A 16,023-nucleotide genomic window follows, 5' to 3' on the forward strand; every position below is an offset into this window, starting at 1 on the left:
AGAACAATAACTAGACGCGATGTATCATGCATGATACGTAATGCTCATTAGATTTCCCACGCAAGACATTTGAAGGACAAGATTATAATAATACCATACCATACTATACAATATGTAAACCATGCAAAAACATTTAATTCACATTGCAGTAAAAAAAATCATTAATCATTGTAAGGAAGATTATGTTTATAGCTGCCTTTAAACGATGCGATTTACTGGGTAGAGAACCCAGAAATAAGTCTGTTTATCCGCAAGGACATCATAAGAACATAAACGTTGGTTTAAAACTTTTCTTCGCCGTGTCTGACTGTCTGATCGTCATCGGCGATCATTTCCGGTGCTTCTTTTGAGAGTCGCACGGCAAGGTTTTAAAATACATTAACTTTGGATTATTTCCTCACTGAATCACCCTTTATTTAGAAATCATGGTTTCATTGAGAAATTTGATCTTAAATATGCTTCTCTGAGTATAAGGAGGGTTAAAACGTGGGTGAACGTAAGCTCCCTCATTGGGAATTCATGAAGACATACCTTATTATGAATCTTAATAAGCCAGAAATGAAAGTCGTTTGTCACTTGGGAAGTTGTACGTTCAGTTTGAAGGAATGGGCTATTTTTTTTTCAATATATACCAGTTTTACTCCCTGGCTCGTGGAAAAGCTCCTGCCTTCCCCATCTGGGTATTAACTGCACTCATTGAGACTTTCTATCTGGGGAACATCATCGCAGTTGTTACTCCATCTGGAAATGTGACCACACTCGTGCTCCTCTGTGGCTTCTTCACTGGCCTCCGTGGTCAGTGTGGTGCGTTTTAAGGAGAATTCACACCGAAGCGACACGTGTCGCTTGGAAGCGAACCCTCAGTAATCAATGGAACCTTTCGAACCGAAGAGACACGGCAAGATGGTCGTGTCGCATGTCGCTTGCGTGTCTTTCGGACTGGGCCATTTTCTCAATACCGTGCATCGTGTCGCCTCGGTTTGTTGTTCGCATATGCGCAGCAAATGCTTCATTCCAACGAGCTATATTTAGACTCTAGAAGAGAGCCCAACCGGCATTATGTTTGAACCTCTTAATTTGTTGACATAATATGTACAATGTTATAACAATGTTTTAAGATTTAAACACAACGTTCTTTTTGCATTATAAAGTTTTTTTATGCAGTTATCGGCTGTAATATGCCTTCAACATCATGTAAAGAGGCCGTGTTTTCGGTCATTCACGTCGTGACTGCTTTTATTTGAGAAAGCCACTATATGGAGGCACTTTAGTCCAAAATAGATTAGTCAACATGGTAGAGTACTCTAGTGCATTGTTTCCCAACCGCCGGCCGCTACTCGATACCGTGCCCTCGTATCAACTATACCGAGCTGCGAAAGGTTCTGCTGAAAGTGGTTAACAACTATCATAATCCCAATATCATTTTTAAGTTGTGAGTTTTCGTTTCTTAAGTCCATTGTATGCACACATATAGTTATCAGGTCTCGACCTACAGTTTAAATTGAGACCTGCTCCACTATGTGCCTCTATCGGTTATCGAACCCGGGATCACTTAATTACAAAGAGACGACGTTACCACTTCGTCATCCATGTTTTAATATTTGTCAACAATCCATCACGTAACCAAACCATTATTACTCTTTATGATTATGCCAGAATTTATTTATCAATATTTAATTTCATAGGTACATGTTAATTCATGCATAAAATCTTAAGTACGCTAAAGGTATTTACGAGGAAAATTCTTGGGTAAGGGCATTCATTTTAAAAAAATACCGGGACATGGTTTCACGAAGGTTGAGAACCATTTCTCTAGTGCTTAGGTATTCGATTTATTCAGGCTGTAAAGTCTAGCGTATACAGTTTGAGGTCAGTGCATATTATTTCTCAGTTTTCTCATGCAAAACATGCCTCTCTCTAGTTTCAATAACTTGCATAAATTTTACAACGCGATTGACATGTAACAATGTCTCTTGTTACGTTTTTTTTTCGGGTAACTACTAAACTGATTAATGCAATTATATCGGCACCATCATGAAAACTGAGCAAAGAAACAAGTGTCGCGTGTCGCTTCGGTGTGAATTACCCCTTAAAAAGCCAGGGATCATGTCATCAAATCCTGGGTAAAACATATTCGTTGTGTTTGAGTATGTCGCTTCATCTATTTCATCCCTTCAGAAATTTTCCCCAGAAATCAAAGCCTACGGTCTTCGAGGGTAACTTCGTCATGAGACCGATAAGTGTCGGCAGGAGTCACATGCTGATAGAACAAAGGGAGTGTGAAGCCACACACGTGCAGTTGTGGAGCGGACATCATGGGAGGAAGTGTGTTGTGTGCAAGGAGATGGATTATAACCTTGCAGATGTGTTGCAGAACCTCCATGCAAATACTACTACGAGACAGAAGAGGAGAAAAGGCAAAAATATTGTTAGTTAGAATTTCTCCACTGTTTCATGTTTAAGACCGATGGGAAATTCAGAAAATGGCATATTTTCTAAATTGGTTCGATTTATCTTTTAACCCAGATGGTCTAAAAAGTCGAATTAAGAGTAGACATCTAGATATTCGGAGTCAAGAAATCTGAAAAATCCGTCCAATTTTCAATCGAAGTATTGGATTTGCCATTTTGAAAATTGCGTCTTCATATACGTTTAAGTTCCATTTTGATTCAGCTTGTCTAAAAACTCGAATTTACAATCAGACAATATTTTTTTTCGGTCAGGAAAATTTCAAAATAACATGTTTGTTTTGTTCGGTAATGTACTCACCATGAAAGAAGTTTACTTATGTTTTTATCCAGTAATTTTGAAAATTCTAATTTGGAGACAAAGTCTAGCTTATTGAAGTACACGTAGATACAAACATATCTTATTTCTTTCCGTTATTTTGAAAGATCGAAGATTTATTAAAACAAGTGTAAACTACATTTTGATCCATGCGCTTGCATTCCAGTACAGCAAAGTCAGCACTGCTGGACCGTAGCATGGCAGTTGTAAATTAATTTATTTAACTTGTATATATATATTTTTAAATTTCTTCCATATTACCTGAATACAATACTGTGTGCTTCTAAATTCGTCCTTTTCTGATATAGGACCATCGACACCCTCTCTTGGCGTGTTGACAAAACATCTGTGATACACCCTGGCAGGGCAAGCAGCGCTCGAAGTTTAAAACAGGCGACCTTGAACCATCCAATAAGAGGCCACTTTATAAGGAGGGTAAACTCTTATTCCCAATCTCGCAGGGGTTAGAACACAGGCAGGTACCAGCTGTTAATGTATTCAGTATTGCGACCTGCACGAGCGTCTGGGTGCAGTTTTTTTTTGCCAACGTAGTATAACTATGAAGTTGGAGACACAGTAGATAAAGAAAACATGATTGACAGTCGATATATTGTTTGACGCAGGAGCTTTTTGTTCTATTATACGGGTAGGACATCTAACATGTACACTCACTGGCAATAAGAATAGGACACGAGATCCTGAAATACTCGCTACCCTTCAGGAAGTTATGCGTATTGCCTAACTTTCAGGCGATAAGTGGATTTTAATAGCAAACTTTCAATTGCAATTTCTACCACCTCCGTAGAGTTAGGCAACACATATATTGCCTTGCAGGGAAGCATGTATTTCAGGATATATTAGTGTCCCATTTATATTGCCGGTGACTGTACACAGATACTACCGTCAACAATAGTTGATAACTCTATCTCTATCTGCGGCTACTCACGTTTTCTTTAAATGTTTTACGAGGTTAAAAGTTAGCGTTTTCCGGGCTTCTGAGTTTGTATACACACACACGTGTATGTGTGTGGATAGTTCAATATGGGATGTGAAGAGGGCATAGTTGATGAGCTCAAAAATAAACCTTTCTCAACTCACACGTGTGAAGAGAAGGCCGTCATTTCCAAAGAATGAGCAAGTCCTGAATTGTGTGGAAACCGAAAGCTTCAAAAACTTTCTGCTGGCACGCCCCTATTATTTACGGAAAGAACTACATGGTGCCAAGATGAATTTTTGACCATTAGCAATTTTTGGAAGTCTGTGCCAAAAAATGAGCCTTCCCTTAATCATCTGCATTCGCCGGTTGCATTTATGACGTTTGGGTACCTACCAATTGAATTTCAGTATGTTCATCGTTCACCTTCAAACAGCCACTGCCACTGGTTGCAAACCGACTTGAAGGAATAAAGATATTAAGGAAAATGTATTCACGTGAAGCGTTATCTATTTCATTATAACGTAAAAACAATGAATTACTCGTTCCTTTACATTCCTTTCCAGGTGTTCCAGCAGGTGGCCTTCTCCTGTCAACTGTTGTTTCACCTGACAGGCGATTTAGATAAGCATTTTTTTCATCTGGAAAGTGGCTGGACTCCTTATCTCACGCTCTTTTTCCTTATTCTTTCTTTCTTCATTCCTCTTCCTTCATTCCTCTTCCTTCTTCTCTCCTCTTTCCTTCTTGTCCTTTCAACTCATTCTAACATCTTCCATTCTTTGTTTATCTTCAGTCCCCCATTTCAGATCATTGCGTCTTCTTCCCCTTTCTTCTCTATTTGCTTGTCCTCCTTCCATTTTCTCACTAGCATTCTCTTCTCCCTTCCTATCTGCTTAGCCTCATCCCACTCTATGTAATGTCCTGTTTCTCTCGTGTGTTTAAATATCGCATTTTTCTCTCTCTCTCTTAAGTCATACATCACTCCTATGTTATTTAAACCTGTCTTTCTTCCTCTTTTCTGTTTCTCCTATGTACACACACTGACATTCTTTACACTTCACTTCGTAGATAATCCCTTCCTCTTTTCTGTTTTCCTTTTTCTTGTTTGCATTCTTCGCTATTCTTAAGATGCTTCGTCCTCCGCTTCGGAGGACGAATCAGCTCGAAAAATCAGGTGAAACTAGAGCTGGATAGCTCAGTTGTTAGAGCAACGACGCAATATGCCAGAGATCCGTGTTCGATTCCTGGTCAGGCCTGCATTTTTGCTAAAATTTCCACGTAAAGATTGATACAGTTAGAAACAGCAGGGGGAAAGATGTAATGGAGAAAGTAGAAAAGTTAAAGAGATAGATAATGATTGACTTGTAATCTGTAGAATAAAAATGTAATGAACGCATATAATGTTCGTCTGGAAATACATATTCCACTTAGAATCGAACTCTTGATTTGATGATTCATTTTATTCTAGATAAAGAATTCATTTGTTTTGTGTTTCTTGTTAATTTCATTTTACCACTTTACCGTTCATTATGTTCGTCCCGATCACCCTTGAAATATACAAAGGAGTGCGAAAATAACAAAAATACAATCAATTTGCCGCATTTAATCATAGTTCGGCTCCCCTCAAAGCGTATATACCTTTGGTTCAAGCTAACTCATTCGTGAAAATCGGAAATGTTCGGAAATCAATAGAATCACAGATTGCCCATACGTTTACCTCATTAGCAGCATCACAGATAGCAGCAGGATGCTTCAAAATGTCACCACTAGGATGCACCACTGTGCTCTATATCTCTTCACCAAAACATTTAAATGCGGGCTTCCCAATGGCGTATGCTTCGCCAGCTGGGATACACTTTCACCACGATCTGGAAGCTTGTGAATACCATTCTTGTATTAGGTCATTTATCTTACCAAGAAAGATCCCAGTGACCTTATCACTAAACATACATTTCTCACCGCCTCAAAATGCTTTCAGATTTTAGTCCGTGCGATTCATTGATTGATTTGATGTTTTAAGTCCACTTTATGCACAATAGGCTAATCGAGACTGGACCTACAGTTTAAAGTGGGATCCAAACCAATATGTGCCTTCAGCGGGAATCGAACCCGGGACCCCTTGATTAAGTAGTTCGTGCGAGGCAGGTCGGGAGTGGCGGAGTGTCCCATTTCAATTTTCTGAATACTGCCAACTGTAATTCCTGTAAGTGTGTCTGTCGGATATATACAACAAAAAGCATTCAGTCACGTCACCTAGAGGTCCTTCTCTTTTGAAGAACAAAACTATGATAATTTTAACAGTTTTATGTAATTAGTGGCTCTCATACGCCTTAACATAGGTCCAATTGTTCCTGAAATGTTTTACTTGCAAAGAGAGAAAGACACATAACAGTTGACGTTTGGAGATGGCATCCAAACGCACATCACGAAATTTTCCAAATACGAGTACATTGATCGACGGGCCCATCTATATAAATTCCATCTTGGTCAGTGAGTGAGTGGTTACTGCAAAGTGTAATGTACAAGTTTTGAATTATATTCTTGCGAATCGTGATTCGTGAAATTAGATACTACTTTACTACTTAAATGTGTTGGTTAGTTATATCTGTTAGGCCATGTATACTGTTGTGTGCGCTTTTATCCTTTCGAAATTAATTAACTTGTTTCTGATTTTCAGCATTTGGAAACGCCAAGACTTACAGGAACGACAACTCGTCAAGATTCGTAAGTACACTCATTCCGTATTATTATTTTTTCAAAATTTCAAAGATTCTCCCAGCATTGTAGTATGTAAAGAATCGTGAAATGTTATGATTTAAAAAATATTCACTTATTGAAAACGCTCAGTTCGTGTTCTTCAACTTCATGAGGATTTGAACGTCCTTCACCTGGAAATAATATAGTGGATAAAGCAGCAATTGGAACATGATTCAAGTTAGACGCCAACGCCAACCTTGCAACAGCCACCTCGGTGGCCGAAGACGTTAAACGGTCTCACGATCTTGCTACCAAAGGTTCTATGTTGGAGTCCTAAACGAGTTGTGGATGTTTTTAATGCTGTAGATTGTTGATTAATACCTTAGGGATATCCTTAGGGAGGGGGGAAATTCTCTTTCCGAAGTTCGCATTTTGGAAATTTAGAGCCTGTGAAAGAAATTTAGAGGGGGATATCGTAGTTGATTTCTCAACAGTTGGATCAAATCATCAAAGGCGCCCGAGAAGGGGGGGGGGCACAGTGGGGGAACGTGTCCCCTTGATATACCAGGAAAAAACCGTTTGGGGAAAGTGAGAGGATGGTTGCATGATCAACGTGGAGAAAATGCAGTGTGTGTGGGAATAAAGAACCCATGGTGTAACATCCCGTGAGGTCCAGGGCCTACTTATCGACTGCCACATCATCCAACCAGTCATGGGGTGACGTGTGGTGAGCACGACGGACCCCCAGTCGTTGTTGTAGGTTTTCATGACCGGATTACGCTACTCATTCGTAGATCTGCAATTTCCTCACGATGGTAGGTGGCCACCCATCCCATACACAGGAAGAAATCTCATGAGAAAAGTGTTTACGCTTCCCTCAGAAGACTCAAACCTACGCGCGTTCCTTAACCGAAAGCATGACGCACACGGAGACCCGCGGAAACGCGGCAACAGAAGTTCTGTTATTTGCTTCTATTGAAATCAATTTGTGTAACGCCCACTACAGTGAAACGCGTGGAATTTCCGTGCCAGAAGTCTGAAGGTTGTCTAAAAGTTTATTGCCCACTGATACGCAGCAAACGCGTCTGTTGCCGCGTCTCAGTGGGCGTCATGCTTTTAAGCACACGGCCACGGGGCGGAACAGATGCAATGCTTATGCAAATTATCCTACGAGGGGAGAGTGAAATGTTTTGAACCTCGCAGGGAAGGTGTGTTTGAGCTACAGTTTCACATTATGATTTCTCTACATAATCTCTATAATCACCCCCCCCCCCCCAGATCAATACACGTATGCATTCTGTGCTGCAATTTGTTTACAGTCATGTGGTAGAATGATTTGTCCTGAGTCTCACACTACTGAATGACCGCCTTCGTCCGTGTGGGAGTGACGTCCTCGAAGTAAATTCTTCATAGCAGGGAAAAGATGAAAATCTGACAATCAGGTCGGGGGAATAAGGTGGATGGGGATGTGCGGTGAAGCCACACTCGACCAAAGCAGCCTGTGCAGTGAGGCCTTGCAGACAGAGGTACCGAATCACGACCCTGTCGGCCACTCTCTTCTCTGACACTTCATTCATTTTCAACCTGACAAAAAAATAGAGGAAAGCAAGCGAATTTCATCAAAGTTCGCACAGAGTGTCCTAAAACTCAAACCTTACATCCTCCAAAATGTTAAATACCTAGCAACACTCCTTCCATGTGAGGCTCGAAACTTTTCACTCTCCCCTCGTAGAGGCGGGGGGGGGGGGTATGAGAATTGTCTTAAGGGGGGGGGATAACATCACCCATGTTCCCCCACTTTCACCATCACTGCTCCGCTGAAAAAAAAATCCATCGCGCGGCCTTGCAAATCATTTACCTTCGCTTCGAGAATTTGCAGATCACTTGAAGAACAATGTCGATTAAACAAAACCTTTACTTCTTTCTGTCATGTGTTTTTCCTTCCTCTCCCCTCGCACCGTGGAGAATGCGTTATTGTCGCAGTGCAGCAGCCTCTCGTCATTAACCGATGCCGGTCGGAAGCGATCCGGACCAAGGGTCACGTGACAAAAGGTGGGATCAGGCCTAACAACACCTCACTGAGCGACAACGCATCAGTTGTAATTACGTCACACGTTTGTCGATGACCTGCTCTTTGTTGACGCCGGAGCATTATGTATTGAGAGAGAGAGTGGGTGAAGGGCTTTCAGCAACTCATGGGATGCTTGCTTATTGGTTGGCAATATCAATCTACGTACGATGGAGGCTATATCGTTAAGACAGACGCACTGGGGGCCAGGGAATTTTATTTTTCTACTTTGGGTGGCACTAACTGAACTTTTCATTATATTGAAAGTAAAGGTAAAAAAGTAAAGTTCCCCGTACATATAGCACCGTGCCATTTAGGGGATGTGAAGGTAGGGCCCGACACATTATCGATCTCGGTCATTTTGGATGTGATGTGACCAGAACCATGCTCCGGCCGCCTTTACCCCCAAGGTTGCTCCCAGGTACCCTTTGATTTGAGGCTGGGTGAGCCCCAGAGCAGTTTTAGGCGGGGGCAAGGCCGGAAAAATTCCGACCTTAGATCACCCACACCGGGAATCGAACCCGGCCTCCCGCATGGCAGTCAGACACCATGACTTGACCACCAAGGCTCTATCCATCCATATTATACTAAGTGCGAGTCAACATTTTAAATAAAATATAATCTGAAGTTGAATATAGTACAGTACGACACTGACAAAATAACACAGCACTGAGAGAATATGAAGACGACATGCAAATTTTCTAAGGTCCGTAGGTTCGGAATGTTACTAAAATTTTATTGTCTTGATGTTCTCTGCACACTGTGAAAGTTTGTCGGTGGGACACGGTACACACAAACACACGTACATATATATACATATGGGCTTCCCCAGTGGCGTAGTTATTACACTGTCACCTTGAAATGGAGGGCTTTCGTGTTCAATCTCCGGTGGGGGCACATACCGGTTCGGTTCGTACATTAAACTGATCCAGCCCATCGGTGCTATTAGCCAAAAGTGACAGAAAAGCGAAGTAAAATAACACAAAACAATCGATCAAACAGAAATCTTCGAGAACCAAACATAGGCGTAGTTTGGTAGGAGCTAGGGGAGGTTTAGCTCCCCCAAATGCATGTGTCATATGCACAAAATAATTAAGAATATAGAATATGAACAAAACGATTTAAAACATTATCATGAAACTATTATATGCTACTGTTTTCGTGTGTAAATCTCACTTAAGGGTAGAAATTGATGTTTTAATACAGAATACAACGTAAGGTAGATACACTTTACATAGGACGGACGAAACTACGCCTATGGAGCCAAAGAGAGGAAGAGAGGTAGAAAAGAGCTCGAGAGGAAAGGAAGAAGAAAGAAAAATAGCCCGTATTTCGGGCTAAGGTACAAAAATCTGATTTTTTTCATACTTCTGACAAATTTTGGTTGCAGGCCCCGCATATATAGGCCCGTTATTACAATTATTGTCCTTTTTCTAAAGAACAAATGTGTTATTTAATGAATTTGCAACCATCTATAATAGCGTGTATTTTCATAAAAGTGACACACTTGACATCAACACAATTTCATTTATTTTGGATAAGATGATGTAGGGACACCTGTTTCCCAAGGAGAATGCCCGTGATTGTTTTCTTAATGGATAAAAGTATGAATAATGCTAGCCCCACTTAGCTCCCCACCCTCCCCAAGTGGACGGACGAAACTACGCCTATGGAGCCAAAGAGAGGAAGGAATGGGACAAAATAGCTCGAGAGGAAAGGAAGAAGAATGAAAAATAATTCCAAGAGTGAAAGAGAAAGACAAGCAAAGGGAAGAATATCAGAACGTGACGAGTAAAGATAGTAAGAGATGTGATCAACAGGAGAGAGTAAGCAAGAATAAAGAATGGAATGAAGCCGTGCATCTACGATGAAAGACTGATAAACAGAAAAGAAAATACAAATAAAATAAAAACTGAGGAACAAGAAATAACATTTCAAAATTCCGAGAAGTTGAAGTGATCTCCAGCCTTCTGTGAGAGCACCCATCCTACCTTCTTTACTCCGCTGAATAACAATCTGTATAAAATCGGTTTCTCAATGCGAATTGACAATGATAGTCGATTTAAAAAAAACAGATGCAAAGAGCTTCAAAACAAAACCAATATTGTATTTGTAGGACTACCCAATACTAGGAAAAAAGGCTCTTTTCTGTTCTCACGACGATAAAAAAATATAAGGCATACTCGAAAAACAATTTGGTTAGCCTAGATTAATGCAGAATTGAATAAGCTAAATTTTGATGTAATTCGTTTTTATGTAGGTCTACTGGTTAATTATTAATTGCAGTCCAAACTCGAGTATCTATAATTTTTAATCCGATAGTACACACACACACAGAGAGAGAGAGAGAGAGAGAGAGAGAGAGAGAGAGAGAGAGAGAGAGAAATTCAAGAATATCGCTGGCTGAGTGGCTGAGATTAAAATTTAATTCCGTTTCTAGGTATATTTATTTATCATGAAGGGCGAAGGGAGCTTGAACTCTTCCGGTAGGGTAGCATACAGCCTGATTATATTACACTTAAGTTTATAAAGTTCATTACAATTGTTTACAAATTACATTCCTTTCACATGTATGTTCCTAACTTGTAATCTATGCATTTTTACATGTGAAATTATTGTACTTCTTTGAGTACTTAGTTGAGGAATTAGATTTGTTAATTTGTATGTATTTGATTCCAGTGGTGGCTCGTGGTTCGGAATGTTGGTGGTTGCAGCGAAAATATAATTTTATTTTTATATATTTATAATGTAATTATATACATTCACGTACTTTACTATAGGGGTGACTCCTATAAATCATTTATTTCACACTTTTTTTACATTGGGAACATTTCTTTAGGTGAAATAATGAATTTCTAACGAAAATAATGTCTATTTCTTACATTTACGAGTACTTACTGGTACTGGTTCATCGCGCGTTGTGATAGTGTTTTGTCGATTTATGCAGTGTTGCAACCTTGTTCACCTGAAAATACCTACTTTCATGCCCGGCTTTAAGTTATGCTATTACCTCGCAAATCAATGACGTCAGCCTCACAAACCATTGACGTTAGCCCCACAAACCATTGACTTTAGCCCCACAAACCATTTTCCGTAAGATTAGGTTATGTTAGGCAATCATAGTTTAAAAAAAAATTAAAAATACTGGACACGTCATGTTATAGTGAAAACACGGTGAGTTTGAAACACTGACTACGGGGTTTACGTCATCTAACACACGGAACATTGTGCTCTCGTGCAGAAAGCAAGTGGCGGCAGCAGAAACAGCGTGTCGGACAGAGATTTTCGCAGAAAACATGTATTCGCATTAAAATGAATCAAAACTACATTCACGAACTTCCACAACGCTATAGAAAATGATTTGCGTAAATATTTTTTCCTGTAAAACGTAAGAAATACGTCAGCCCTATAGTAAAGTATTACCCACAATTTTATATGTATTTATATTCGGGCTGAGCCGATGTCGATGTATCGGTATCGGAAAGTATCGGTTGTATTTTGTTCACCGGTACCGGCCCTTTCGCAGGATCCGCAAAATGCCACGTGATACTTTCGAGGTGGTATAATTAATAATTATCATGCAAAATTTGAAGTTTCCATTTGTTCGGCACCAATATTGTGCAGAATTGTGTTTTTGTGTTACTTAAGAAGTACTTTAATGTTCAGATTCATCTGTTTAATATTTTGAAGGACAACTCTGATAAATCGATGCTTCTAATTGGGCTCAATAATATTAATCAGTGCTTTGAACAAATTTTAATTGTTAAAATTTTCAAGCATTGGTATCGGTTGGAACACGACTTAACAACAATACACTAAATATCGCAACTATAGCAATAGACATTTAGTCCCAGCGCCCACGCTACAACATCAGGGAAGATGTCGCGTTATTTGAGGATTATCTGTTAATGTGACATTTTGATAAATCTGTGTGTGTGTGTGTGTGTTCGCTGCAGAAGCGACAATAAATTCCGAACGAGAGAAGAAGTAACAGCTCTGAACCTGTAATACATTTTAGGCATTTAGAGTAGTTTTTGGCAGTTTAAATAGAAAATTGCCGAAATTCAAATTTACCATGCTCAAACAAAGCTTTCATTTTTGCCAACAGAAAACATTTGTTGCCTGCGTAGGCCTGAACACTGTGATTTTTATAAAGTTATGTTAATTTTTTCGGACAATGCTGCTGTATAACCTAGTGAAAGATCATTCTTTTATTTAGTACAAAATAAGAAGAGAGTAGAAACTATGAGAATGATGGTCAGATGAAGATATGCTCTATGAGCGCATTTTAATTTAAAATTAGAGATAATAAAAATACAATAACTTTTTGTGATTATTTATGTCTGTCGATGGATGGTAGCTAAATATTCAAACAACATACTGGTTCGGATTAAACATGATTTTTGGGTGATTTTCTCCACGACAGTAGTAGTGATTTGAAGTGGTAATTTTACTGTTAAAGTAATTGGAAGGAAATTGATGGCAGTCCTGTAGAAACTGAGATAGCATCCATGGGATTTGTGTACTTATTGATATATTTAATGCCGTTTTTATGTACAGTCCCTGGTTTTGATAAGGAAAATGTTCACAAGTATATCTCGTATATAACCTGCAACAAAATTTAAAAAATTATGCTTCTATTATTTTTTGGTCTATCGTTGTGCATTATTTTCCATTAAATCGCGTGCGACAAATAGCGTTTGTTTGACTCCCATGTTACGGCCGTAGGTGCGAACCACGGATTCATAGTGCAGATGGTTTGCTGCCCGAGTTCAATACCTGCCTATAATACAGTACATTTATTTCTGTGCAAACTCTATCCCCACCAGAACCGCACGTTAAATGTAGCAATCCAGCATTGCTTCATTTGAATTGACGGTTAAGATGATGGATTCACATTCGGAGTGTTTAATCACCGCATTAGGCCATCCAGACCATTGTTGTATGTCTGTGGTTGTACCATGTACAATTTATGATTGTGTTGTTAATTTGAATAAAAATGCAGTTAATCTGAATCTTAAATGAAGTATTAAAAATATGGTAAAATTTCGTTGATAGTTTTGAACAGACAAAGATTAGATTTTTTTTCTTTCTTTGTCCATCCAATCTCTTTTCGATATTGCTCAAAAGAAAATGGTACCAGGAGAAGTTGAGAAAACTGAATTGGAGGAAGAGTTAGCAATAGCTTCCAGAAACCCAGGTTTGCAGTTCCTGCAAGGGGAACGTGTCCAGGATTTGCCTGGGTATTTCACAACTGAAATTTATTTATTTGAAAATTCTGAATACAGAAAAATCCATTTTACATCAGGATATCAACACAAGAAATGGAACGAGCAAATACTGTCCAGTGGAATCTTGTGAAATGGAAAGAACATTTTCAAAATTCAAAGACTTACTTTCTGACAATCACAATAGTCTGCTACCTGAAAACATTGATAAATAACGTCTAGTATATTGAAATGCTAATGTAAAAGAATAATATATTGATTACCGGTAATGCAACGAAAAGAGCATAGTGTTTCCAACACGATACGTATATTATTATAATTGCAATATTGCAGTTTTTAGAGCAAGCCTCAAGACAAAGGAATGCATGTAATATAATAATTTTGTTACATGAAACTAAAAGCATTTGTAAATTAGTATTTTTTGGTGATATTAAATAGCACAATTTATTACACTTTCATTTCTATAATTGCGTTCAGTGATTTACTGATACATTAACTTCCCATGTAAGGCGTACAGAAGCTTAAAATGGGATGTTTTGAAAATTTTTAGTGCATATTTTGGCATTTTTAGTGCATATTTGCATGCATATTTTGGTTTTTTTAGTGCATATAAATCCGCCCCCTAGGGATAAGTAAGTAAATCGTGTCTTAGTGTGGGAACGTGGCATTTTTACCCACCAAATCTTGATTTCCAAAGAATCCCGCCTGGTTTTAGCAGAGCTTGCGAGCTGTTCCCAAGGGAGCCAAGCGAAAGGCCGAAATCAATGGGAGGTATTTCGTCTACTCCACTTCGAGGACTTAAGATGAATCCCTTTCTCCGAATCTTACTTTCTCGATAAATTCTCATGTCGTATTTACGCGTTCCTATCTTGTTAGATTTCCACTTTAACTCTGTGACACGTTTTATTCCCTGGTCGTTTATGGTAGTCCCTGTGCCTCTATTTTATTTTTGCACATTTATTGATTTGCTCTTATTTAATTTGTGTTCTGTTATGGTTTATTTTCTGATTTTTCTTCATTCGTTCCATGCTGTTTTATGTCAAGTATTATTTCATGTCTCCTTCCCTTAAGTCTCTTTCGCTTACTTATTGTATGTTGTTCGTTCATCCTTTACTTTTAATCTTTCTTTCTTTAATTTCCAACTTTGTTCAAAATTTCCCATAGTTGTCTTCAATCATACGGGTTGAATGATGAGATGGTACTTTTAAGCACATTTGACCAGCTTCTTACTGCACGTCCTTTAGAATTATTTACTCAAGAAATATTGTCCTTGATTAGGACACAAGGTTTTCAACTAAAGTTGGTACAATAACCATTACCAAAATATAACTTAAATATGGCAGTGGAAGGCTTAAGCCGTAAAATTGTAGGTTTGGAGGAATTATACGTGAAGGCTTGATTGTAAAGAGTTTTATTTAACATCATGCCTGAAGGGCTTGAGGCTATATCGTTTTTTCTCTTTGCTTTTATTAGTGCAATTTTTATTCTGTAGTCGAACAACGTCAATAACACAAAAGGAGACCAGCAGTGAATTTTTATATTTAAGTATCTAAGTATTTATACACAAAAATAACATAACACTATATTTAACCAAAAGGGGATTATAGTAATTACTGTTTAATATCCAATTTTAATATTAATCTTTCCCCCAAAAGACCTATCTCAGAATAGAACAAAGTGTGCTGTGCTTTAACTAAAATAGCAAAACTAAATACACCACATAAAACAACTTAAAATACAAAACCAATACAAAAATCGCTACTCCCTGGACTTTGTTCTATTCTGAGTATGTCCCTGTTTACACTCAAAAGAACTCAACTTAACGTGCTTTCCTCCGACTTTCGGCATTTCTTGGCCACGCCTCTTTTTCCGAATCAAAGCCATCTGGTGGCAAGCTAACTAAACATTTATCTTTTTACTCTCAAATACCTTGCATTTGGTTATACCTAGGTACACATCGCCCACTGAGATGCGCAGCAACATAACTTCTGTCGTCTGCTTCTATTGAAATCAAATGGTGTAACGCCCACTACAGGGAAACGCGCCGAACCGAAGTGGGAATTTCCGTGCCAGAAGTCTGCAGGTTATCGCCCACCGAGACGCCAGAAACGGGTCTGTTGCCGCGATTCTCCGCGTCTCAGTGGTCGTTAAGCTTTATTCTTGTTCCACAGTTACCTAAATTTCTCGCCGCTATTAATTTAATGTTTCCACCGTGTAACCGTCATTTTTTGAATCAACCAAGCAGCCCTTTTATTTTATTTTTTTCCTGTATTTTAAGTCAGCCAGGCGAATTAAGTCATTGTATTTGT

The 16,023-nt window shown here is 38.9% G+C and overlaps 1 protein-coding gene across 1 annotated transcript in view; it reads left to right on the forward strand.

Annotated features, from left to right (window-relative positions):
* The window catches only part of LOC145977963 (unconventional myosin-Ia-like), a 989,559-nt gene that overhangs the window by 622,423 nt on the left and 351,113 nt on the right, over positions 1-16,023 (forward strand). The window contains exon 5 of the mRNA XM_083110307.1: positions 6,399-6,445. Within this exon, the coding sequence (XP_082966433.1) occupies positions 6,399-6,445 (47 nt within the window). The remainder of the gene's footprint in view (positions 1-6,398; positions 6,446-16,023) is intronic.

The sequence above is a fragment of the Lepisma saccharinum genome, chromosome 24, assembly GCF_977018435.1.
Source record: "Lepisma saccharinum chromosome 24, izLepSacc3.1, whole genome shotgun sequence".
NCBI classification, from domain to species: Eukaryota; Metazoa; Arthropoda; class Insecta; order Zygentoma; family Lepismatidae; genus Lepisma; species Lepisma saccharinum.